Consider the following 26,858-nt stretch of genomic DNA (forward strand, 5'->3'; position numbering starts at 1 on the left):
TTTCTTAATGAATTAAAGTAACATTTGTTCCGCAGGTTGTGCCTCCATGTGTGACAGAATCCACTCCTTCTATTTTTTCTGTTTCAGAAATGCTTCTATTTTAATTCTTTCACTACTCACCCTATTTTACTATAGTAACTCTAAAATATTTGTACAATTCAGACTTATAAGGATTTAGTCTGAATTTTTGTAAAATTTTTAAAATTTTTGTAAAAAAAACTATTATGTAAACATTCAGTAATTAAATTAATACAAAGTAATAAAATTAATAAAAGTATGGAATATTTCAGTGATAAAAATTATTTAACACCATAGAAGCCAAACATGTGACCAAATTATTCTTTTGCTTGCAGTCCATTAAATGATGTAACAATATTCGTGGTTGTCTGAGATATTTTGGGGGGAGATTTTTCCAAGTGACAGCAAAGTTGTGACAAAAATGCTGATAGCCTCTACATCAGGTGCTGCTTCTGTCACACAGTTTCTTTTCTTGTTTTTTCTATTGACAGATCAAAAAGCATAAGAGAAAAGGAGACACATTTTGTAAAACATCAGGTCGTCCTGTTATGAGCATGATGCATATGTGTTGTATTTCCATCTCTGTTTTTCATAGTGTGTTCGTATTGGGATTAATGATAAAAAATATTATTCCACTCTTTACCATGTCAGCATGTGTTATTCTACATTTGCTGCAATGTCATTGCTTTGTTCTATTTAAAAAAATGTCCATACTGAAGGATCTGGATATTCGGTGCGCTATAAACATTCAGTGAGTTCATCCAAATGGGATATTAGGGCCATATAGTAGGACCTTATTATTGGGTTGATGGTGTAATGATTACATTGTTCTTGCTTTTATAACGTTGTGATAACACATACATTGTATGGTATAGGCAGCATCTCAGTGTTGTAACTCTGATGCTGCTGAATCTTTCTAAACATTTGTAAAAACAACCTGTTTAACCTGGTGATCAAATAGTGCATGCTACAGTATCATAGGTGGTGCTCAAACCTGTCATTAAAGCCAAAAGCAAATGTGCAATAGTGTGATGTGAAATAAGGACGGCGTATTGGGATTCCAGCATTACTTTTCCACATCTGTTGATGTAATATGAGTTGGTGATCTCTGATTATTCTTCAGCTTTTTCAAGACTGTCCCACTTTGCTGGGTAATATTTTGAAACTACCCCAAACCTTATATTTAGGGCAGAGAATGAGACATTCAAAATTTGAGCAAATTGGACTAGACTTTGAAAAGGTTTCTCTCACTTTGTTGGAAAGTGTTTTTCTTTGCAGCATGAAATAAACTTACAATAACTGAGCTGTCCTCTAAAACGTTCACTGATTCTTTTGGCCACAGAAACAACCTTGAAACTCCCAAGATACATACTACTCACATATAGTAACAAATGGGTTCTACTTGTTTAATGATGAATAAATAAAGGAGAAATTCTAAATCCTAAAATAACTTGGAAACAAGTACACTGAAATAAAAGCCAATAGATCACCTGTTAAAATTATACATTTCCCTCTGGGATTGAAGGATATTCATTCACTCATTCATTCAAATATGAATCCAGTAGGTAACTGTAAATTTAACATGCTTTCCTGAGTAGTAAAAAGAACAAAAATGTCAGATCTCAGATATAACTGTATGTTCATCCTAATGTGGAGAAAAGTCTCTTTCATTACCTTTTTCAGTCTCATAAAACTGTATTTTTTAGCCATCTAGATGTTCTGAATATGGACGTTTTGAATGTCCCATCAAAGCCCTGGGTAATGGCAGATGAATCAAGGCTAAATTTCTCCCCACACGGAACTGTCCCATAAACCATATTCCTGGTTTAGTAACATGCCGGTCTAATGAATAGCCAGGCCTGTCGTGCCTGACCATTGAGGCAGCTGTGCCATGAAGGCAGCTCTCCGTGGTGTAATAACTCCTTCGCTGCATCTTACTGATGTGTGAAAAAAACCAGGCTGCCGCTGAAAAAACGCTCAACCCACATGCACATGTTGAACACGAGGGGAATTCCCACACACAAGCAGCCTGACTCAGCCACACACTTCTAGCCACACATTTAGCTTGGATAGAGTTGTGTCTTCACACCAAGATAGTAATTAGCACTCACAGCTGCCTCACATGTGATTTACAGTCATTACTGTGGAGGGATACTGTTGACTTTTTCCAGCTCTGTCTTGGAAAGGAAACGTTGCAACCTTTGTAATGTTGCAGTTTTCTATAAAGACTGAAGGTTTTTTTTTTAAAAGTTACTACTTTTGTTAGAAATGCTACCTTGTCATCTAGGCTTCAGTGGGATGACCTACTGGCTTTAATAGCAGAGAGAAAAAAGAAAATTAGATGTTCATTTTCCATAAAGTAAATTGCTATATGTATTCACTGGTAGACATGATGTGGTTTCTACACCAGACACCTCAGCAGTGTAAAGTTACTAAATACCCGTACAGTTGTGTCCAACTGGGACGACATCAAGAGGAAAAGCAGCTTAAGTGTTAAAATTTGTTCAAGCCGGGGCGTGCCGTGGTGGCGCAGGGAGTTAGCACGCCCCACGTTTGGAGGCCTTAGTCCTCGATGCGGATGTCGCGGGTTCGACTCCCGTCCCGACGACCTTTACCGCATGTCTTCCCCCCCCTCTCCTCACCCTCCTTCCTGTCTGCCTACTGTCGAAAAAATACGAGCCACTAGCGCCGCAAAAACTCTTCGGAGAAAAAAAAATGGAAAAAAAATAAATAAATAAATTTGTTCAAGCCGAGAGTCAAACTCAGGCAATATTTTCCAAAAGAGGAAGAGATAACATTGTCATATTTTTTAGTGTAGATGGATATTTAATATTTTTTGTGCTACTGAATAATTCAGTTGGATATTTAATATCATTTATAATTTAAGATTTTTTATGTTACTGAATAATTCATGTCATGTAAAAAGTAAAAAAAAGAATGTCTTTTAATCAACACATACAGTATTTGGTGTAGATTAAATTGACTCCCACATTCTTTCCATTTAAAGTAACTGAAATAAAACCTTGGCTTATCACATGATGACTAGAAGATCTTCACCTACTGTTTTGAAGAATGTTTTCACCTTTTAGACCCTGGTATGCTTTGCTCTTGGCTGCTGAAATAAGAATTGAACACCATGTTACGGTCTTCAGAAACAAAGTACACTAGCTGTGTTTCCATCGACCATACAATTGCACAAATTAGAATCGTGAAAATATATTTGCTCAGAGTAAATTAAAGAAAACAACTCATGTTTTTTGTTAAAATGTTGTGTCAGGATAATGTGTTTTCTCGGCTTTACCGTAATTTGCATATTTCTCAAAATTGCAATGGAAACACTTTTTTGTTTCACATGAGTTGTGTGATCAATAACCGGATGTTATTGCTGGTGGAAAAGACAAAGAAGACAGAAGTGGTAGAAGAATGATGGCATGGCATATTTCTTAAAGACTTATCATGGGAATAAACTTATTCACTTGTGATTTTAATTGTGTTTCTTATTTAATTGAATTACTGCAATTCCAAAATTGTGTTCTCTGATACTATCAAGAAAAGATTTGACATTATCAAGAAAGATTTGGTACATTTGTAAGGGAAACACAGCTAGAGTAGCTACTTACGAGCCTGGTGCAAAATGAAAAGAAGTCTGAAAAGAAATCACACATTCCACTTTGTGAGACATAGTGTACAAGTGGAAAATATTTACAGCAATTATCAACATACCCAGGTGTGGCCCTCCAAAAAGCTTTGTGCTGAGAGCAGACTGTAAGATGCTAAATGAAGTCTCAAAGAAACCCTAAAATGTCATTTGCACAGCAGGCTCTTATTATAGCTGATGTTAAAGTGCACGTTTCAATCAAACTTTCATGGGAAGAGGAAAAGAGAAAACCGTTATTCTCTTTGCCAGTGAGAGCATATACAAAGTTCAGAGGCATCATGTATAAAAGAGTGCACTGTTTTTATACTAAAAGTTGGTACAGGGACACATTTTGAAAATTGTGGCACACAAAAAAATTCAGATGTATAAAACTGTGCGCACTCAAGGGGCTGCACACGTTTCCTTTTATACACATCACAATTTGTCTGAAATAGAGCGCAGCCGCTGTTCTAGTGTTGGCCCACCTGTCATAAATACATATGTAAATTAGTTGAAATACCCGGAAGGCTGCTGCCATGTATCCCAAGGACCATGGCAAAGGTCCCTACTTGTGGTAGTATAAGTAGTTCTAATAATAATATTAATATACTTAATTTAAAAGGTGCCTTTATGTAAAAAAAAAAATAATCCACTTTTACTAATATATGTGATGGAGTGATGATCTATGTTAGTCTTTATATTTAAGATATATTTGGCTGAAAAAATATAAATGTTATTCAGCTAGATTAATACAATGGTAAAGATGTGGACTATTTTGTTTGATGTTGATATGGACAGTTGTAACTTAGTGAAGTTTTTTCTAGGACCAACAACTGTGACTGATTGAGACGTCACAGATTACCAGAAGCAAATTAAATTTTAAGAAACCACGTAAATGCAAGAGGATTATCTCTGCAGCCTCACTGTTTGTCTGCTCAAAGAAGGGATTAGCTTCTGAGGAATGGATCTGTTGATTAGAGTAGTTTGTTTAAGAATTTAAAAAAAAAATTGACCAACAAATAGCCCTGGTGTTAAAAAAACAAGAACTGCTGTGTGCAGGTTTTTGTTCTTGCGAACAGCCGCCTCGCCTGTGACAGTCTGCAATAGAAACCTCTCTCCTCTTAAAACAACTCCCAGCAGGAAGTGTGCAAATATGTAAATGCTGCATAAAAATGGACCTAAGTGGTGTGTTTTCCGCTTAAGTTGATGAAAGAACAAGCCTGAAGCTCTACCTTGAGAACCAGTCATGCTTTGTGAACTTGACCGTTATGGTGCTTGCCTTTGTGTCGGCACGGCTTTAAAGCTAGGTGACTTTTTTACCCTGTTAAAAAGACCGGCATTCCAGCATAGGAATATCAAACTAATAGCAGCTTGTCAGCAAGGTTAGCCACACACAAACACCTTTTTTTCATATCTATTAACATCGAAGTGCTCACAGGTGGTCTGCCTGTGGAGCATGTAGAAAAACACAACCCTTGGTTTCAGCCCACTGTACATCAAATGAACCTTGAGAAGCCCCTTTCTCTGATGTTTTCTTTGCTTTTCTTTTGTAGCTTTCATCTTTTGGATTGGAGTAACAGTATAGAGTCAAAGTACAGTATATGCCAATTTATAGATTAGAATCTTTTGTATTCATGTAAATAAAACTTTAGAATCTTGTCCATTTGCCTTTTAATTGATTTAAATTTTTCAGGAATTTAAATAGACAGCATTTTAACACCAACGTGTGTTGATCAGTTGTTAAAATAAATTTGGAATTAGTCTGACGGCACCCCTTCTGCTATATTAGGAATACATAATTTTGACCTTTTGGTTTCTGTAACCCTTAACCTGAAACCTACTCATATGCTCTTACATATGAGTAAGAGCCGCTCATATTTATGTTTGTGGTTTCTTTGGTGCATTGTTGGCAAATTTAATTCTAGCTGAAGCAGATGATGCTTACTAGTGAAGGGTAAATGACGTGTTTCGACCCATAGCAAAACTGTATTGATACTGTGTCGATACTGTGTCACTGAATACTGACACCTGCTGAGTATTAAAAATCCATACAGGCATCGTAGCTGACAGACTGATTTGATGACCTAGTCTATACAATAAGATTTAAGTCATTGTAGTTTATTGTATATTATATATTGTATTATGTCATAGCTTCAGTTAAATTCAAAATATATTTGATATTCTTAGATACAGTCAATAAATAGTGTGAACATGTACCATAAAGTGAAAATGTAAGTGAACATGTTTGGAATGAGGATGTTTGTGGACTGAGGGAATGGGGGTTCACAAATTTTCATTAAAAAAAAAAAAAAAAAAGCTTTTCCAACATTTTGAAATTTTGTATTACGCTTTTTTGACACAACTTCTCCTGCTGTAGAAAAAAAATGAAGTAAACAATACATTTATATGAAATAATTTATAAAAAGCAACAGAGTAATTTGTAGAATGGCTGTATACCTGAGTTTATCCTAGGTGTATCTGGGATTTCATTCTGATGCCTGGCCCTATAATGCCTCAGCATTGAGGAGGTGGATTTATTTAAATAAGACAGTCCTGTCAAACATACAGTATGTAACACTTAACCTGCAGAACTTAATGTGAATGTAAACTAAGAGTTAATTTCTGCTGAGTTTGGATTCAGATAGATCAAGTGGAAACTGAAAAGAACCGGATGAAACAACAATGAAGTGATAACCAACACCTTATTTTCTGATGAAAGATCAAAATGGTCCCAAACTACGAAACCTTTCGTTTACCTTGACGCTCCATAGTTGACGCTGTACCATAAAAGATCAATAATTCTTTTGGCAAATGCATCCCGTTGACAGATTCGCTTCCTTATGAACACAGTTTGGCGTGCCAGTGTCCTTTTCGAAACAGTTCCTGTATCGGTCACGTGACTTGCTGAAAGCAATACGCGCACCGACACGGAGTTTTGTCTATGGGCTTGACGTATGCGCCGACGCATCGGTGTTGCCGTACCCTTCATGAATGCTTACTAAGTGATATATTGTGTTTATTTTCTCTTACCAGGATAAGTCTTACATACTACCTGAGTGAACATCAAAGATTTAAGTAAGATTTTGTTGGTTATAGAGGTCAGATATAGAGGTTGAATATGAGACTGTGTTGGAAGCCTGGATCTTGGAAAAGCATTTATTGTGAAAATATTTTATATTTCATTGTAACATCAAGCTTTTGCTTCCATAGAAGAATATTGAGTGACTTTATGTTTATATTTTCATGTGTGTTCTAATACTGAGAAAGTGTGTCCTAATACCCTGTCAATTAACTATTGTGTATCTGCGTTCATTGACAAATGAAGTAGCTTTAACTACAGCATTACATCCCCAGCCCACCTATTGTTTGATGACCAGGTTGGCCAGGGTGTAGAAGATGCTTTTAAAAAAATAAAAAAAATTCTGCAACATTGCAATTCTGAAGCACCATATAAACTGGACACATATCTGGCAGCTGTAAAACTGCCACTTGATTTCATGCTCATCTATGCAAATCCTCTGTCTTCACTGAAGAAGGTTGACTTACCTTAGCTGTCAACTGATCTTTGAACATTCACCTTGTATATATGAAGAACTCTGTGGATTTTACATTCTTTGTGCCCATAAACATGCACCATAAAAGAGCAGTTTGGGAGGTCGCTGTAACATTTTATGTTACACCGACCTCTTGCTTATTTTTGTTTTTCCACTTCTGTTTTAGCTTTCTGTGCCACCCTCTTGTTCCATCTGCAATTGTTATGTAGAAAGCTCTTTCAACCACTTTGTAAATGAATGTTCTGTCCACTATTAATGGGGCTTGAGCAGATGTTTTCTGTTTGGTTGACAGAGATGGGGCAGTACAGCTTGCAGCGAAACACAACAAAAGACTCAGTTCTAGGAGAGGGGTCACAGAAACTAAAAACAGACATTTATGGAAATGATTATTCAATTTTCCTCATGTTCCCTATGCATGCATGTCTTACGCACATGGCAAATTAGAGGTCATCTCTTTCATTTTAGTGCACGTCTAAGTGCGTGTGCCAGCAATTTTTAGTTGTAAATCATCACAAATAACACTGTAACGTATAGGACAAGGTGTTATAAATAGGATGTGTCAAACCATCCTCTGGCCAGCCTCTGGTTTCCCCGAAACCCTGTCTTTTCAGCCGCCGAGTGGCTCAGCTACTTTTTAATTTGGTCTTCCTGCGGGCTAACCGACTGACGCCTCTCGGTGAGCGCATCTGTATTTCAACACTGCCGCAAAATCCCCAATCCTTGGGCTCTGACACTCACAAAGCTTGAGCCTCTTTGAGCCTTTACTTTTTTTTGGGCCCTAACTGCAACATCAACAAAAGAGAAATACGGGCTCACGCCAGAAATCAGCAGCCAACTTTCATCCACTGGAAAGCCAGAGGGCAGACTGTGCAGCCACCAGGAGGGCAGGGCTTGACCAAAACAGAGAGCAGAGGAGAACTAAAAGAAGGAGTGGAGCGTGGGTGAAAGAGGCTTTGAGAGCGAGAGGAAGCTCCCAGATAAACAGACCGCAGCGCCTCAATTCCTAATCACCCCGCGCTTCCGTTTCCAGACTCTATAATTAGAAGGGCCCCGTTCCTTTTTTCTGTGTATCCCCAGTTGACGCAAATGCTTCTTGTGGCTTGGCACCTCGTTTGGGGTGTGGGTTTGAAGAGTTTACAGGCCCTGGGCCTTAGTTCTCTGCCTTTCTGGTCGCTGTGATACAGCATGAAAAACTAACCACTGTCTCAGTCCACACTTTGCTTGGCTCCACTCGATAATATACATGACCCTACTGCTTATCCCTTCTACCTCCCTCATTCCACCTCTGTATTATCTTTTCTCAAGAATTTCTCAAAAAAGAAAGCTTTTAACAGTTAACGAATGTGCTAAATTTATTAGGCGTCTTAATATTTCTTCATGTTTAAGGGCGTTGGGGAGTGTTTTCCATCTCCCTTGCACATGTTGCTGAATTCTTTTAATCTCTTGCCATTACAGCCTCCTCTTTTCACTTTTGACGTGCCACCCAATAAAGCCTGGCCACTAATTAAAACCTACTGCCGCTTCTACGGAATAGATTCCAAGTGGAACAACTCATAGGAAAAGGACAAATTATTTTAGTATGACTTGTGTCGTTGAGTCCTCAGAATGACAGAGGCTGGCCAGTTGTTAGTCTCCATCAGTGATATGGTTTCACCGTTCTGTTGAAAGCTTCTGGCTCTGGGTTTGGGCTTGTGTCTGAGCTGCCTTTTTTCTGGCCAAACCAGTTCAGATCTGGGTTTGTTCTGGTGTGGTTTGTTGAGCATGTTGTTTATGGTGAGGGCCTATACTTTCTGCAGTTTGACGAGCTTCAAATAAAACGGGGCTAAATGAATGGGCCTGTCAGTGTTGGTTACACTTGTGCTGCGCTGTGGTTCAGTGTTTTAGTGATTTCCAGTGTGCATGAACACAGCCATGGTGATCCTTAGATGAGTAGATGCTTGGATGCTCTCCTTCGCAGATACTTATCATCTTGTCTTCCCTTACAGGAACACACGACTGGAGCCCTGCACTTAACCAAACCGAGCTATCATATGAGAGAAAGCTGGCTTTTATGACAGGAACAAACGATAGCTGGTTTAATGGACTTGTTTGTTTGTTTGTTTTTAAAGACACAATAATTCTGTCATACTGTCTAGCATCTGTCCGGCAGACTTGGTAGAGTTGGCAGACTTTGTGTGGTCCAGCCCAGGGAGTAAAACTGAAATAATGTTTTATTTTACCACTTTTACAAGTCTGCTGTTAGTTTTTTTTTCATTTGCTTTGTTGCATTTCTTGAATCATTTTTGACATTTGCAAAACAGTAAGTGCATTTCTGAAAACAATTCGTACAAACAGCAAAACAGCATGGATTACCCCCAAAATCCGCTTCCTTAATTCATCACTCAAAATTACAAATCTGTCTTAATGAACACGTCAGTGCTTCAAACTGTCAAGTCTTTGTTTCATTGTTTGGATAAGACAGCCATATTGATTAGTCATGTCAGTATAGCTGTGCACTCTGGTGGGATGTTGTTGGAAACTATAGCTAAAGTTTTGATGACAAGAATTGTAAATTCTAATGGTGGGAGATCAATGGGAAGATGCTGGACAAAATTCACATTTTACTGTAATTTGTTGACAGAATACAGGGTTTCCCCCAGAAAACTTGCTAAGCCTGGTGGTCGGGGCATTGTGGCGGTCCACAAAGATGTGAAGTTGGCAGGAAATGTAAAATATTACTGGGTAATTATGTTACTGGAACATAAATTAAAAGATTTTAAATTGTTTAACATTTAAATTTAATATTTTAAGGAACTGGCAAGTTTACTTTGTAAAAGTTCAAAGAACAATCTTCATAGTTAGATTGTTTTGTTTCTATAGCAACAATTTCATGCTCTCAGTTTAATCTTTGAGTTTTAGCTGTTCATTAATGCATCTTAGTAAACTACAATTACATTTGACTGCCCGGTCAATTAAACTAGGCACCCTCTCCCAGATTTCACTAAATTCATGGTGAAATGCTGTTAGTGGTGCTGATGTTTGGAGCAAGAGGGGCCCGTAAATCAAATTCTGCTCAAGGCCTCATACAACTTTGGACTAAATCTGCTGCACAGTGCATCTCTGCTGCTGGATACAGAGGGACAAATGGGAGTACATATAGGTGAGCCAATATGAGCCATTCGTGCCAAGGTAAACTTCGCAAGCCCGCATTTTTTGTATGCCAAAAATTCTTGCAGTTGACAGCATACCAGGCAAAGTAATATTAACAATTCTTCAAACCAGCAAAAAGCTCATCAGTTGTTGTGAGGTTCCATTGGATTCCAACTCTTGATCAAAAACGACATGGTACTTGGATCAGATACAGGAGGATACATTGCGGACGGCCAAAAGAATTATGTTGATACCAGTTAATGATTTGTAATGCTGTCACTGTGCTTGTTGTAGGAATGCTCCTGGTGACAGCCGACACCCTGGGCCATGACTTCCATGTCTTCCAGATCCTCACCCACCCTTGGGCTTCCTCACAGAGTGCTGTTCACCATCTCTATACCCTGCATCGGGGAGAGACCGAGGCCAAGGTCTGACACACAAACACAGACACAACTCTAATCATTAAATTCATGTTTGAACAGAGTGCATCAGATATTCTGTTTGTGACTATGTGGAACTCCAATTCTGCCTTCGAAGTAATTAAAAGGAGAAATCTGTTAAACTACACTGCAAAAACACAAAATCTTACCAATTATTTTTGTCTAGTTTCTAGTTTAAATATCTACTGTAAGTTCACTTGAAATAAGACAAAAATAACTTTTAAACAAGACAAATAATCTTGTCTTAAGTGATACAGATAAAAATATACTAGTTTCACTGGCAGATTTTTTTAAACTTCAAATGGAAAAAACCCATCTTGTTATAAGTGAAAGAATCTGCCAGTGGAACATTTTTTGTCTGTATTCAAAATTAATTACGTAAAGCCTAGTTCACACGGCACGACTTTTTAGTCCCGATTTTCTCCTTATGATAAACTTAGAACATTCGGCATCCTAAGATTGTTGCTTGCGATAATCGTTACCGATCGCCTGCCATGTGTGGTGTGTTTAGACTGATCGGATCCAGTTGGTAGAAAGCCAGGACCACTCTGATCTAAAGTTGAGGATATTCAACATGTTGGATGTCTTGGACTATTGCAGCATGTGCGGTGTTCCCCAACTAAGAGCTAGAACGCAACACATTGAATGTGACAGGTAGCCAATCAGGTGCTTATATCACCAACGTGGTGATATAAGCACAGAGAGGAATCCCAACCAAAAAGCAGCTCACATGGCGCAACCGAGAGTCTGGTGGATGTGTGGAACAACGTGAATGTTTATTCAAACATTTCGTGCAAGGAATATCAATAAAAATGATATCGTGGGGTTTTACAGGATTTTCTGTCTGAGGCCTGAATGTTGGTGAGTGAAATGGGTTCATGTGTGGTGTGTTGGTCCTGCTATGTGGCTGGGTACCATACACGGTACGATCCAACCCATTATACCTACGATTTTTTATCGGCTCATGTGTGGTCTCAGGTTTTGAAAATCGACCGACAATCCTAAAATCATACTGTGTGAACTAGGCTTAGGATAAGCCTATATGTCTTGTTGAAAAGGCTCGTGGTCTTCTACCTTTAAGTTCTTTTGCCTTATTTCAAGTGCACTAAGATGTTTTCACTTGAAAGTAGACAAAAATACTTTGTAAGATTTTGGTATTTTTGCAATGCATAGTCATCTTACAGACTTTTCGGTATTTGCCTGACCTGTTCAAATCTAATCTGTCATTTTTCAGAAATCAATCAATTATAGTTTATTTGTTTAGCACATTTCAGCAACAAGGCACTTCAAAGTGCTTTACATCACAAAAACACAATAATAAAAAACAATAAAAACAACATGCAGTTGTAAATCTTAAACTGACAAATACTGATATTGGCCAGTATACTGTAGTACACCTGTGTGAACTGGTGGGCATGTATATAATATTTAATATTGTGACTATTGACTCTTGGTTTCACTTTAATCTCTCACTTTAAAGTTTTTTAATAGGTATGTTGCCTATTCCTAAAATAATTATATATTAAGTTAAAAAGTATATTCCAAGATGTGTTAGTATTAGTGTATGTGTTAGTAGGAAACATATTATTGCATTTGATGTTACAGTAACATGCTACAAAGTTGTGTAATACAATCCTTTTCCTTTAGTTACATTCAATAAGACGAATATTTGCAACCACAGCATTGAGCATCAGAACCATACAGGGTTTGTGTTAAAAAGGTCAGAAAAACTTGACACCCTTTGGCTCTTTTTACATGCTGGTTGGGGGATTGAATTAGATTCTTGACCTTTTTCTCACCTGTTCTACACATGTCATCTACCAAGTTCATATCTCTACACTTTCTTTGTAATACTCCTACCTGCATTTTGCCTAAGCAGTTACATGACTGGTTATATATTAGAAATGTCACTTGATCTTTTGGAGGTCTTATAGACGTGGAGCTTGTTGGAGCCTTTCCCTGCTGTGCAACAACAGGTCTGGCCTGAAGGGGTTTTGTGTGAGAGATCGGGGGACATTTGATTACATCTGAGGTAGGAAGGATGTGGCTGACTGGGATTTGCCCAAAGACAACCTCTTACCAGAGTGTGGAAAGTAAAATGAACACAAGGACTGTTGGTGAAAACCGTTTGTATTAGACACCACAACCTTAGTGTAATTCAGTCTTGCAAGAACACTCTCAACTAATAATAATTCTTTCTCCATTTACAACACCACACCTAGGCACTCTTGATTTCTTAACAGTCTTGAACATGAATATGAATGACATCTTGAAAGTAGAAATCAATTATCTTGTTCACAGAAAGAATGTTTTCACTCATGGCGTGCAAAGACTTTCCAAAATAAGGTAAAGACACTTACTCAACAAAACTGCTTCAGGCCTTGTTCGGTTCAGGATTATTGACTGGGAAAACACACAATCACACACCACCTCTCACAGGCTGCCTGCAGTTCGGTCCGCTGACCGGCTGCACAGTGAGACCGCTTTGATCCGACCCGCTGTAAACATTGAATGCCAAGCTGCGGCCCAGTGCTGGGGCCAGGGGTTATCACCGCACGCTCACTTACACGCACACAAACACACAGCCGCACTGCGAAGCACAGTGGAGAGTGATAAAGTCTTCAGTTAGGTGGGTGGAGAGACGCCTTATCTGTCTCCAGCAACCAAACATGCGACCGGCTGCCAGTGACCCGAGGCCAGGTAAACAAACCTGCTGCTGATAACAACTGTAAAGAGGCTGGGGTGGAGAGGAGTGTGGACGGGCATGGGGGCCAACCAGAGAGCCCTCATCCTGGAGGTTAAGGCTCAGCTCCTTTACTCTAGATATCACAGTCCTGCAACATCAGTTGGGATTTTAGTAACATGACTAAACTCAGAAGTACATTACTACCAGGAATGCATGTCCACCATTTTGAAGCTATATCTCTACAGCTCACTGTTCTGCATTGAGAAATAGCAGCAGTTCTCTAGCATTTATATAAAATCATGAGCATGGTGACCAATGAAAGTGAAATCTGCTTCGTATAAACAGTTCGATTTTTTAACCCATATTTTTCCATCTGCTAACCATGTACTGCTCTTCATTATTCTTCAAAACACATTGATGCAATGACACGATGTGTTGGGTGTCTTTATGTTACTGCTTCTCCCAGATTTAGGCCAAATACCTAATATGCCAGTTAGTTTGATATGAACAGCTGTCTGCTTGCACACTCAAGGTGTCACCAATATAAAGTTCCATTTATTACTAGTAGTACTGATAAAGACATAACATTCATAGAGGTTTATAATAAATCATTATTAACTTTGTTGTCTTTCTGACACTGATTCTTTTTAATGAAGACCAATAATGTTGCCACATTGTTCATTTGTGAGGGGATTAGTCTTCTACAGTGCTTTAGTAATGGAGTGTTGTCGGACTGCCCTGGTCAACGCTAGAGGGCAACAACTCAAGAACTGCTTACTTTCTCTAAAATAAGAGTCTAGCTTAAGCACCTGTCTCCAACTGGTTGATGATGCCTTACTTTTATTTCATCAGATAAAGGTACATTCCACTTTTAAAGGCAAACTTTGCTTGGACAAGAAATTTTGTGGTATTTTAACATTGTGTGAGATCTTGTGACATGAGATATAGTTGCACCACTTTTTGTGTCTGTGAACCTCACTCAGTGTCTTTGACTCATTTTATTTCTATTTATGCCCCTGACACACATTTTATATGCCCCAGCGTTTTGCAAATCCAACCATTATGCATCACCCCATTACTGGTCTGCATGTGGGCTAAATCAGAGCATTCCTTCTTTTGGATTGGTAGTATTTTGTTAGTGAGTGCACATTTAAAGTACTGGGTTGAATAACTGAGTTGAATACTAAAATCAACCCAGTTCTTCCAGTTTTTATGTTTCACTTGTCAAAGTTGTACATATTGCATTTAAAACAATTAGGTAAATATAACTTTCTGAGTTTTGCAGGATTCAAAGTATTGAGCCTTGAGTTGAGCTTCCTGTAGTTTGGTGACCATATTTGTCTTTGTTAGTAATTTGTTTATTTTTGACTCATTGGCCATAATACTGTGTTCATCTTTGCCACATTCCCATCATTCCTGAAAAGGTTTCTTTCGGGTGAACAGGGACTCATAGTCTCGCTAACAAGTGTCACTGATTTTGCAGAGGATAGGCACGAGCATTAGTCATGTCATATTGACATCCTTCTGTCTATCACGGATGTCATTGAGTGTGCTGTGTAAAGGACTTGGACCTTTCCAGCATTTCAGGAACGTACAAATCAACACCTCTGCATCATATAACATAGAAACAGTAGGATTCCATCTATGCAAGATAACCTTCCTCCACTCTTTGACTTCTATGATTTCAATATGGAATCACAGCCACCTTTCAGGTACTCTACCTGATCAGAATACATTTGACAGTAGAAATTTAGTCACCTATTTATAGCTGAAGCTTAGACAGGTCTGTTATGGTCAATTATGACACACACAAAGTAGCTCTTTATTATGTCTGAGTTGTCCCTAATGGGGACAGCATAGGTGAGGCCTCCTCTTTCATTCGTCTCTGTGAAGTAAAGTATCTGTCTGGTATGCAAAGGATGCCCCATTAACTGTCATTGCTGGGGCCAATTACCCTGTAGGACCTGGCAGAAGATTAAAAGGCCACCAGGTACAGAGCTGTCTCTCTGACTCGCTCTCAGCAGTTGGACATTCCTCATAGAAACTTTCTCATGAACTTTTTACATTCATTTTATCCCTGTTGTATGCTGATTGATAAATGTAGATTGAGTGAAAACCACACATCAGTCTGTCACCCAAGTCTTTAGCTCTTGGTCTTTTCTCATTTACTCTTCCCTGGGCTTGTATTGTCTCTTGCAGCCTATCTGTCTGGTTTCCTGCATGTTTAACATGCTCCATGAGATCCTATCTTGTCAAGTGTCTGCTCTTGAGTGTTTAAGGAGGAAGCCTAACAAAGGGCGCCATTACAGCTTTTGTCTTTGTCTTAGTCATTTATTTTACCACCAAACAGCCTCAAATCAGATTGTCACCTTTAGAACATCGTCATTGCCTAATCCTCTCACCCTGTTCCATGCTGTCATGCACCTCTGGCAGATGTGTTTGTCTGCGTGGTAAACATTTCAGCCCGGTCACATTAATGTTTGCTGGAGTTTCAGGCTGTTTACCTCTGCTCTGCATATTTCTGTGGTGACGAAAATGGTACAGAGAGGCTTTTAAACACATGCATGCGAACATGTCTGCTCAGCAAAACATGCATGTTCACTATATAAAGCGCATGGTAGCTTACTAGCATTGTTTGTACATAATAACTTGTGAAAAATCAGATGCTCATTTGTTCACCATTTCCTCTCTTAAAAATTGCATTGTGCTTTTAAAACACGTCAATATCTGTTACTCAACAATTCGATTAGCACGTGCCCAAACACATCCTGTCGTTAGTCTTTTTGCTCTCACACAATGTTGGAACCGGGCCACATTTCCTGATTATCTTCAGTCTGAGAGGTTAAGCCCTGATGTAAACTCACTGCTTTAAACAGGACTTCAGCATAAACTGATTAGAGCTCACCACTGTTTTACATCAGCAATGAAAAAAAAGTCTGTTTTAAGTTCTTCTCTTAAACTGTTCTCTTTGTTATGGGTCTTCATTATGCTCTGAAAATGTCTTACTTTATTTAGTGTATTGGTTTGTACTTATTGACCCAATAGAAATGATTTTGAGAACTGGTGATGCAACAAACCAAATTCTGTCCTTCCTGCTTTTGCCATCATCAATCATTTATATTTGGAACAGAGGTGATGTCACACTGTGTGAGAATATAATTACTTCTCACACAGGATTTTCTTATTATTTTAAAACTAAAACTAAATGATTTCAGCGTTGTTCTTCTGTATGCAATGATCACACCCTTCCTCTCTGCTACGCTACAGCTCCTTCCCCACACTGGAGCTTGTTGTGAATGCTCAGGCTGTGGTCAGCTGACAGCCCACAAGCAGTTTTCCTGGAACAATAAGTTGTTGCTCTTCCATTAACACATTGAGCATTACGTACAGGAGCTTGATTGACAGCACTAAGACCCTTCTCCGGGCTCTGATTGATTGTATCTGACCGGGAATTATGTATTTCTGCAGATGGTGTCAGGATCACAGGGAGAAGACAGAACAGCTGTATTTTTGTCACAGATCATCTGTCTCATAATATAGTATCAGGACATAGTGACAGTTTTAACAAATATGTAGAAACAACCAGAAACATTTGGTTTTACATGCACTGTAGAAGTTAGAACCTGAATAAATGGAATAAATGTAGCTAATTAACATTTTGAACTAAATGGAGAAAAGTCTGATTGTAACAGGAAGTGAGTCTTTCAAGATTCTTTTTGTCAGAGTAGCATAGTTTCTTTTTTTTTTTGAAGCTACAAAGTTTTATATTTTCCAGTCATTGTCTATTGACTTCAGTCTGTTGTTTCTTCTCTCTGCCCTTTCTTTCTTTCTTTCTTTTTTTTCCTTCTGTCCTGTTCCTGCACTGGGTCTGTCTGCTCAGGTTCAAGACATGTGCTTTAGTCAAGACAGTCGCTGGGTAGCCATCAGCACCCTTCGAGGCACCAGCCACGTGTTTCCAATCAACCCTTATGGTGGCGCACCCTGTGCCCGCACCCACATGTCCCCGCGGGTGGTGAACCGGATGTCGCGCTTCCAAAAAAGCGCCGGCCTGGAGGAGATCGAGCAAGAGCTGAACAGGGCGGCTGCTGTTGGTGGAGGAGGAGCTGGAGGCATGGGAGGAAGCAGCTGCATTCTGGGTGGAGGAGGCGGCATGGGCGGCCGCTGCAGTCCCATACCTGGCATGTCCAGCAGCCCCTCAGGGTCTCCACTGCATGGTAAGGAGCAGGGCGGGGTGGTGAATGTGTGGGCAATGCTTCTTCTGTTTACAGCACCAAACCATTGAAACTTCAACAATCTGTAACTCCGCTGCATCTCCCTTGTGTGACTGCTCAGATACATATTCAGATACATACTAAGTTGGACTCAAGGAAAGCTTGAATGAATCGGCCCTTTCACATGAATGTTAAAGAGCAAAGATTCCCTAAAACTTGTTACTGAAATATTTCACATAGAACTACTTTATAAGTAAGGAAAATTATCTTTCTATGCTACCATAAAACACATTTCTCTGTGTGTGTGCATGTATGTTTTTGTGTACATACAGGCTACCCTATGTAGCTAAACAGGGTTTAGCTGCTCTATTTAGGACCATTTCTGTCATATTTACTAACCTTCTTAAGAGCAAAACCCGGCCCTAATACATTGGACCCCCCTGTATAGAGTCAGGGGTTAGATTTGGAGGTACGGTGTGAATGAGGTTTTGGTTAGGAATAGACTAGCAAGGATTAGGTTTGGGGAAGATGTCTAAGTTGGGAATAAATGCAGTTACTAAAATGTATAAAAGTCAATACAAACTCCTAATATGGGTAGAAATACAAACGTGCATGTATGTGCGTGCTCGGGCGTGCGTGTGTGTGTGTGTGTGTCTTTCCAGTTACTGATCATGACAGTAGCTCTTTTCCTGGGACTCTGCCCTGCCTTTCTGGACCTTGTCTCCCTTGTTTGTCAAACACCATTGCAGGCTGCTCACACTGTCTCTGTGTACCAAGTCACAGCAGAATCACACTGATACACACATACCTTGTGCCAACTGCACTGCTCGACCCAGAGGTGTTACTCAGTGTAAAATATCACAGTTCTCATCAGTGATTGGCTTCCAGGAATAACCCTGAGCTTTGATAGCTTTGCTGTGGCCGGGGTCATGCTGGGAACTTGGTAAACATTTCAAAGAACTGAATGACTGCTAACTGACAAGTGAATAAGTTTACATAACAGGATGTATTTTATACCTTATTTTGTAACCTGATTTTATGAAGCTGGTTTTAGCTTACAGTGGAAATCATCTTTGAACCTCTTCAACTGTTTCAGTTGTAGGTGAAACTGATGGCTCTGGGGAAAGTGGGGCTGGCAGGGGAAGTTCCCCCAGAGTGACACTAACCTTAGAGATATTGTTGTCATCCATTCCTTAGAAATATGATTGTCTTACCGTTCAACTCCAAAACAATTTTAATGTTTAATGAATTATTCAATTATTTGAAAAAGTAAAACATATTTACCCACAACATGTTTTTGTTATTTCCTTTTTTTGTCACATTCATGTTTTATTAAATATCTTACGGTGTTTAGAGCAACATGCTAAAGTGCAAAACCATGCAGGTCTATCACAATAAATTTCAATATCATAAAATACACTGCTCAAAAAAATAAAGGGAACACTTAAACAGGTGTTTCACACTTAAAGTGTTCCCTTTATTTTTTTGAGCAGTATATATATACATATGTTTATTTCAGTAAATCAATACTAAAAATGAAACTTTTGTGTAGCTTCATTATACACAGAGGGACAAATTTTGAATCCATGCATACCTGTTATTTAATAATTATTCCTTACAGCCAATCAATACCTAAAGTTTGGTTTCTCAGATACTCAACAGGGAACTGAAGCCACAAAAGATTATTACTAAAAACTTGGATGCTGATGGAGTGCTGTATCTGAGCACATTAATGGAAAGTTAAGTAGATGGGAAGATTATGTTACAATAGGTTACACAATGCAACCAGGATAACCACAGCCTCCAGGCTCAGAAGACTGTGAAGACCATTCAGGAGTGTGAGGGGGATTCACAAGTTTCTCTTCTCCATGGTCTAGTCTCACTTCAGCCAGTTAATGTCTGGTTCTGTTCTAGCCAAGATGGGTGTGCATTGGCATCTTCATTGGCAGCGTTTTCCTGGGCAAGGGCATATTTACGCTCTGATGTCACTTTGAGTGTTGTACTCTTGGGTGTCTATTGAGTGTAGTGCAGCTGGAGTCAATGTTACAATAGCCAGCACACATAGTGTGCTCAGGAAATGGACTAAAACTGTCATATCCCTTGTGTTTAAACCTCTTCTTTACAAGAGACACAATCAGTTCCTTACCTGAGTTAAGGAGACACAGTACTAGACTTTAGCTTAATGGTCCTATGTCCTCTCTTTAGATAAAAGTATATTTCACATTTCATTTAAAACATAAATGTCCCGAATCTGAAGAAGAATGGGAAATTAGAGAATCTAAGTTATTGGAGGCCCAATTCCTAGTTTCTGTAGTCTGTGATGATTTGGCAGGAGCCATGTGACAGGCTGGTTTTGGTCCATCGGGTTTTATCAGATCTAACGTTGCCACAACAGCCTATATAGAAATTCAATAGAATGAACTTCATGGTTCCTTCTGCTGCAGAGCTTTATAGAAATGCTGACTTCATTTTCCAGCAGGACTTGGTAACGGTACACATTGCCAAAGATGCCAGTACCTGCTTTAATGACCATGGTGCTATTGTGCTGGATTGACCAGTAAACTGCTTGACCTAAAGTCTTTTGAGAGTTCATGGAGTATTGTCAAGAGGAAGATGAGACACTAGACCCAACAAGGCTGATGATCTGAAGGTAGATATCAAAGCAACCTAGGCCTCCAGAACCTCAGCAGAACCACAAGCTGATCATCTCCATTCCACAGCATGTTGATGTAGTAATTCATACAAGAAGAGGCCCAACCAAATAGAGTACACCTAGTGAATAGTACATGGATATGCAGTAGGAGCACTGTTTCATGTTTAATATTTAAACATGAAACATTCTGTTTATTTTTGTTTATTTTGCATTTTATTACAACATTCAGGGTTATCTTGCAAGTTTTTGTGAAGAGTATAATTACTGATCTATAAGCTGGAATTTTAAATGTGGTTTACTTCATGGTTTCCTGCCAGTTTGAACTTGACTACACAAATGTGAAGTGATTGTCTTCAGTCTATACTATGTTGTAGTACATTTAAAAATATTGTAATATATTTTGTAGCACTAAGCTGCTCCTACAGTCTGTTTTCTCCTCTCTGACTGGGACCAAAGTCTGGAACAACAGATGCAGGTTGATGTTTTTTCATTTGCGTGTCACAGACCTCACACCTTTATGTATCAAACATTCACATCCCTTTACTTCCACTGACAGACTGTGTCCTAGCTTCCTCTTTTCCTTCTTGTCTTTCTTGTGATGACTCAGACCTCTCTTTAACCTCCATACCAAACTACTCACATTCCTGCAAACTGAGGAATAAACCATCAAACATTAAAGGATCTCTTTGGAGACTTGGTTTTGCTGCGATGAGAGACTGAGTGGCACGGGAACATCAAAGTGGAGGGGGGCTCCAGGTGAAAGTGAACAAGCAAAATAATGAGGTGTAACTGAGGGAAAACAAGAGATGGGGTACATAGGTGGGGGTTGGGGTACAGGCACAGGGAAGGAAAGATAAGTTTGTAGTAGCAGCGCTGAAAGCCAGGGTCTTGGGGAGCCTGCTCGTAAATCACACTTTTGTTTCAAAGGAAGGCATTAAGGCCACCTGTCAACAATTAGTCTTCACAGTGACACTAAACTGAGTGTGTGTGTGTGTGTGTGTGTGTGTGTGTGTGTGCGTGTGTGTGTGGGTGTGTGTGTGTGTGTGTGTGTGTGTGTGTGTGTGTGTGTGCGCGTGCACACGTTTGAAGAAGATAAACTGTCTACAGCACTGATCATTTAAACGGCGAGGTGGTCAAAAGGAGTGGATCAGAAACATCTTTCAAGGAAAAGTCAATGTTTTCATAGCTGGAATATTTTATTGTTTACATTTCAATTTCTTGTTTGTAGATGTTGTGAATTTTTGAAGATCAATTATCTTTTCGCACAGCAGTTGTCATGTTGTGATTCTTTTATCAGTATTATACCAGAGACTCAGGAATGTTTTTTTAGCCTGAAATAGTTTAACAAAAATCTTCCAAGATCTGACCAACACTCAAATCTGCAGAATTCAATACATCACTCTCAGCTCACAAGTGAGATTGGAGTCACAGAGTTTCATCAGTTGTATTTCCGGTAATCTGAAGATAATTTATCGCCACTGTTTCATGACATGCCTGCTGTCTCCTCTGTCAGCAATGCCAGTGGTATTGATAAAACACCATAATTCGTCAATTTTTCACCAGATGTAAACAGAGTCACTTTTGCTGTTGTGTCCGCCTTCCTTCTGTTTTCGTGAGCCGGGTGTGAAATTCTGGGCAGCTGAGGTGGTTTTCCTCCTGCCTGGCAGAGAGCAGTGGGGTGAGGCAGGCCGGGGCCGGGCCACCTAGCCACAACAGCTGCGCTGTGATTGTCGCCAACAAGGCCGGCGTTGATTTTTGGGAAGGAACTGTAGAAAAGTACACATCCTCCTCAAAGCTGCCAGTCCGAGCAAGCGGCAGACCTAAAAATAGAGGCTGCAATTGGCTGTCTTCTTGTCACTGTTAAAATCTGGAAGGGCTATTTGTGTCCCTGGATCCAGTTTCTCGGCCCCGTGGTTTTTTTTCCCCCTGAAGCCTTCCTTTTGTGTGATGGATGTATTGTTTTTTGAGGTGATGACCCATCATGTGAGCGTCCCACGCTGTAAAGCTCGGTTTGTTTGGGAGCCAGCATATATGAGCCCAGATTAGTGAGTGCAGGTCGGTGGCGCAGGACAGAGGTTATTGAGGTTGCAGCAGGAGCCGCTGTTGTTGCTTTCATATTCAGATGAACTTCATATTTAGCTACCGCATTGTATAATACAGTAAGTCCTAAATACAGTTTAGATCAAATGATTCATATTTCAATTGAAAACTGTCTTCATTCTACCCAGAGGTTGGTTCCTGACTGAGAAGCAGACGGGTTCCTCTCAAAAACTGGTGAACAGGGTCGCTGAGAGGCTCAGGTGTAGAGGCTGTCGTCCTCCACGCGGTCGCCTGGGGGTCGATTCCCGGCCTGGGGCCATTTGCTGGATGTCTTACCTTTCTATCTCCTCCCTACTTCCTCTCCAAATACCATTGAAGAAACAAGTAGTAAGCTATTTAAAAGGTTTTATGTTTATTAAAAGACCATTTTCATAAACATAAAATGAAAATATTTCATGTTTTAATGAAAAAGAAGCATTAATAATCTACATCTTTCCGAAGCATTTTGCATGCTTTGGCTGGTATTTTAATAATTAATCATTGCTGATGAGCTCTAAGGTTATGAGTCTAGAAGGTCTAATCTTTAACTCCTCCATATATTCAGAATGCAAACAGTACTTCCTGTCACAAGAAACAACTTGGTCAAATGAAATGGGTTTTGTAAATCTAAACCTGCCAGGGGTTTAGATCAGAGAAATAATTTGGGATTTTCTTACAGTTCAGCTGTTTTGAAATATTTTCATTATGGTCTGGAAGCTAAACTTGTCACTCTTATTAAGGTAAAGCTGTTTTCAAAGCCCATATAGACAAAATAGAAGCAGCATTTCCACCAGAGCAGACAATCTGACTGACTAACGGCATCAGCTTCCTTTACTTGTGTTAGAAAAAATACTGCACTAATGTTTTGTAAGTCTGTGTAGCAAACCTTTTATGAAGGTGACCAAACCGTATATAAATATAGGGTATAAATGTATTAATTTAAATCAATTTATTTGTAGGAGAAACAACATATTTTTTTAAATAAAATATTTTGAATCAAAGTATTTTTTACTCAAAGTTTTCATATGGTAAAAATTGCATTGATAAGCTGCCTACTGCCAAAGCAACTTATCAATAAGTCCAAACTCTGAGCTTATCCCCTTACTGTAAGGAGAAATATTTTCATTCTGGTCAAAGGATTTTCTAACCATCATCTTTATTTTTCATCCCTGGTTGCTGGTTTTGCCTGTGCATGCAGCATCAGGAGTGCAAGACATCAACACTGTGCTGTGAGTCATTGCAGCAGATTTGTTTCCTCAGCGAGCTGAAGTGGTGGTGGTCTGATCACTGGGCCATCTGGGCCCTGGCGCTGGTTCAGACGGAGCACCAGAGAGGGGGAGGCTGAAAACAAGGTGTGACGGGAAACTGTTAATTCATTTGTTGATAAAGGGACACTTCCTTTCTGCTATTAGAGGCGGGCGGCTTGCTTATTTAGCTTTGGACTTGCGTTTTATCTTGCCCTGTCTCTCCCTATCGCCCCCACCCCCATCCAGCCTTCGTCAGTCATCGTCCTGTGGTGAAAAACACCAACGCTTTGCAGAAGCAGAAGTCAAGGAAACATTACCTCATAACTGCTGGTGTGTGACACGTATGTGCACGGCCTCCTGTTGACCCTGCTCTGGGACTCTGTGTCGCAAAAATCTGACCTAAAGCGTTCAGAATTCCTCCTGAAACACACAGAGGTGGTAGATGGCTTTAACAGAGTAAGTTACACTGTTCATGTTTAAATCAGAGCAGATTGTGGTTCAGGTGAGCAGGTCTGCCTTCGCTCAGTCACCAGATTCAGAGGAAAGTTGTTGTCTGTTTTACCTCCAGCAGCATCTCTAAGCCTGAAATGTCAACCTGATTAGGAGCAATTAAATATCTTTCATAATTCTGAGATAGTTTTGCAGGGACTGAACTACAGATACTACACTTGAACAAAGTCATTCAACACTGTTGATTATATTTGGCTGAAGTCAGTGAATTCTTTATGGCAGAGCTCAGTTTTAGTACCGCAGTAAGCCTCTGTGTGGCGCTGTATGGTCAGGGTTGCAGGCGGTGTGGAGCAGCCCGGCTGTTCGTCACACAGTGCAGGACTGGTGAAACTGGACTTGTTGCTGGAAGGGATTAGCCTGAATGCAAATGTGACAACAGAGGATGAGTGGGCTCATTTCTGCAGCGCCTGAACGTTTCACAGGTGGCTGCTTCCTTCAACTCGGAGCTCACAATTGTTTTTTATTCTTAATACCAGAACTCTGTTTGGATAACCAGGGTAGTATTTAATGCTTCATTTTCCTGTGTTGTTCTATGTTAGATTTCCATCCCAACCCCCACTTAGAACTGAAACTATATCGTGACTGGCAATCAAAACCATTTTCATAGATATTTATTGTCATGCTTTTAAATGTTTTGTTCAAAGCCTTGTGATATTTTTTAACCCCTGCACCCTTCTCCCTAGAACGTATTCTTAAAATACAGACATTTTGTAGTATATAAAACCCTGCATTAGACTTTAATCCTGTTATATCTTAAATATATTAACCAACAGAGTGCTCATTATTTAGAGGAAGCAGCTGAATTATAAAAGCATTTTTATCCCAGGGTCATTCTGTGCACTCCTGAGAGTGAGGCTTTCTACATTTCAGTGTACAGTGGAGCACCATCAAAGAGGTGAGAAGTGTCAGCGGCTCGTGCTCTGCGCTGCCGACGGAGCTCTGCAGGCTTGTGCAGGCTGTGGTCGGCAGAGGAGCCAGAGCCCAGCTCGGCTTGAGTCAATAAACGGAAAGCTCAGCGCAAAACCACACAGCAATCGAACAAGCTGTTTACCCTGAAAATTAGCCTTCCCCTGTACTTTTAAGGCTTTTAAAGCGACCAAAAATACACAGTACGAGGAATATGTATCTTGGCCGGCGGCCGTGCTCCGCCAGAGACCTCTGAAGTTTTTATGCGAACCCTAATAACTCAATCCCCACAACCACTAAACCCTCTTATCACCGGCTGCTCGCCGCTGCACTCATCATTATTTGATTTGCAAAATTGTAAGGTAGAGATAAAGAAATAAAGCTGGCTTGCTGTTACACACAGAAGGCACTTGTGGCTTCCAGCTCGGTGCCTGCCCTGTGGAAAGCCGTGTTCTTCCTTCATCAAACAATCAATAGGCTTTAGATGCTTTCTGTGCTGCTGCACTGTCACCATTTTATTCTGTTCTATACAAGTCATTGTTTTACACGGTGAACTAACTCGGTTTCAGACCTCCTGAATGTAATTCAAATGTAATTTATAGAACGAAAAGATGAAACATTATTATCCAGGTTAGGCTTTAAAAAAACTCATGTCATCATTAAAACATTTTGGAAATATGATACACCCATATTCTTGGCTAAAAATTAAGACACATTCTTATTATAAATGAATTGTAATCTACTTCAGAGTTTACATGCATGATCTCATATTTTCATATTTTTGAAACCTCAAAAATCTTTCTTTTTTTAAAAAAAATCCTTGTAAACTAACTTGTCAAAGTTTTTTTTGGTACACTTTTCTTACCAGCTCAATACAGAGCATGTGTCACACCCAAACCTTATAATATAATATAATATAATATAATATAATATAATATAATATAATATAATATAATATAATATGATAAAGTTCAGGTGTATCTTAAGATGAAGAAACCTGATGGATCAGATGAATCGATTTCTGCCTGGAGTTCCCTGACTGTGCAGGAGTTGTTAAAGGTGATAAGTCTGTGAGTGTTTGACTGCATGCCTTCTGCCTCCACCAGGCCCTGCAGCAGCACCGTCGGGTTTATCTCCCCTCCACCCTTCTTATTGTCTGTTTGCCATCGGACCACCGGCTTATTAAAGGGGGGGTGGGCTTTCAGAGTGGGATTTAGCGGCTGGCTCTCTGACTGTGAGGTCAGGTTCTGCTCATGTCGCTGCTCTCTGATCTGGTTTTAATCAGGTTTACTGAAGAACATCTACCTAATGATGGTTAAAGTGAAAAAGTGACATATTTTACTGCATAACTAACTGTTTTTAACAATAGATGTTATATATTCATAAATATATTTTTCTTAAAACAATTGTTTTTGGTGGAAGGGTTTGCTTTTAATTTAAGTCTAAGAGAGAACTGAATTATATTGGTGTAATTTGGCTTTTGTCTTCTAAGGAAATGTAAACGAAACTACAGAAATGTTTTGTACAGTGAGCCTCTGTGTGACTTTTATATATTTTTATTTTTAATTTGTCTGTAAATTTATCTAACCCCCCCCCCCCACTCACACACACACACACACACACACACACACACACACACACACACACACGCACACACACACACACACATCACAGCCATCTCCTGCACCGTCTCCTCCACTCGCTCGCGGGAACCTGCCGCTCCTCGTTGTGACGGACTAACTCCTCGACCCAAATAGGACCAGAGATGCACATATTTGCACACGTGTG

At 39.6% G+C, this 26,858-nt stretch overlaps 1 protein-coding gene across 4 annotated transcripts in view; it reads left to right on the forward strand.

Moving 5' to 3' along the window:
• bcas3 (BCAS3, microtubule associated cell migration factor) overlaps positions 1 to 26,858 on the forward strand; it is a 342,270-nt gene that overhangs the window by 48,261 nt on the left and 267,151 nt on the right. For all 4 annotated transcript variants that reach the window (XM_023351529.1, XM_023351532.1, XM_023351531.1 and 1 more), the window contains exons 14-15: positions 10,633 to 10,766; positions 17,345 to 17,678. In XM_023351529.1, the coding sequence (XP_023207297.1) occupies positions 10,633 to 10,766; positions 17,345 to 17,678 (468 nt within the window). The remainder of the gene's footprint in view (positions 1 to 10,632; positions 10,767 to 17,344; positions 17,679 to 26,858) is intronic.

The sequence above is a fragment of the Xiphophorus maculatus genome, chromosome 18 (assembly GCF_002775205.1).
Source record: "Xiphophorus maculatus strain JP 163 A chromosome 18, X_maculatus-5.0-male, whole genome shotgun sequence".
Classification (NCBI taxonomy): Eukaryota; Metazoa; Chordata; class Actinopteri; order Cyprinodontiformes; family Poeciliidae; genus Xiphophorus; species Xiphophorus maculatus.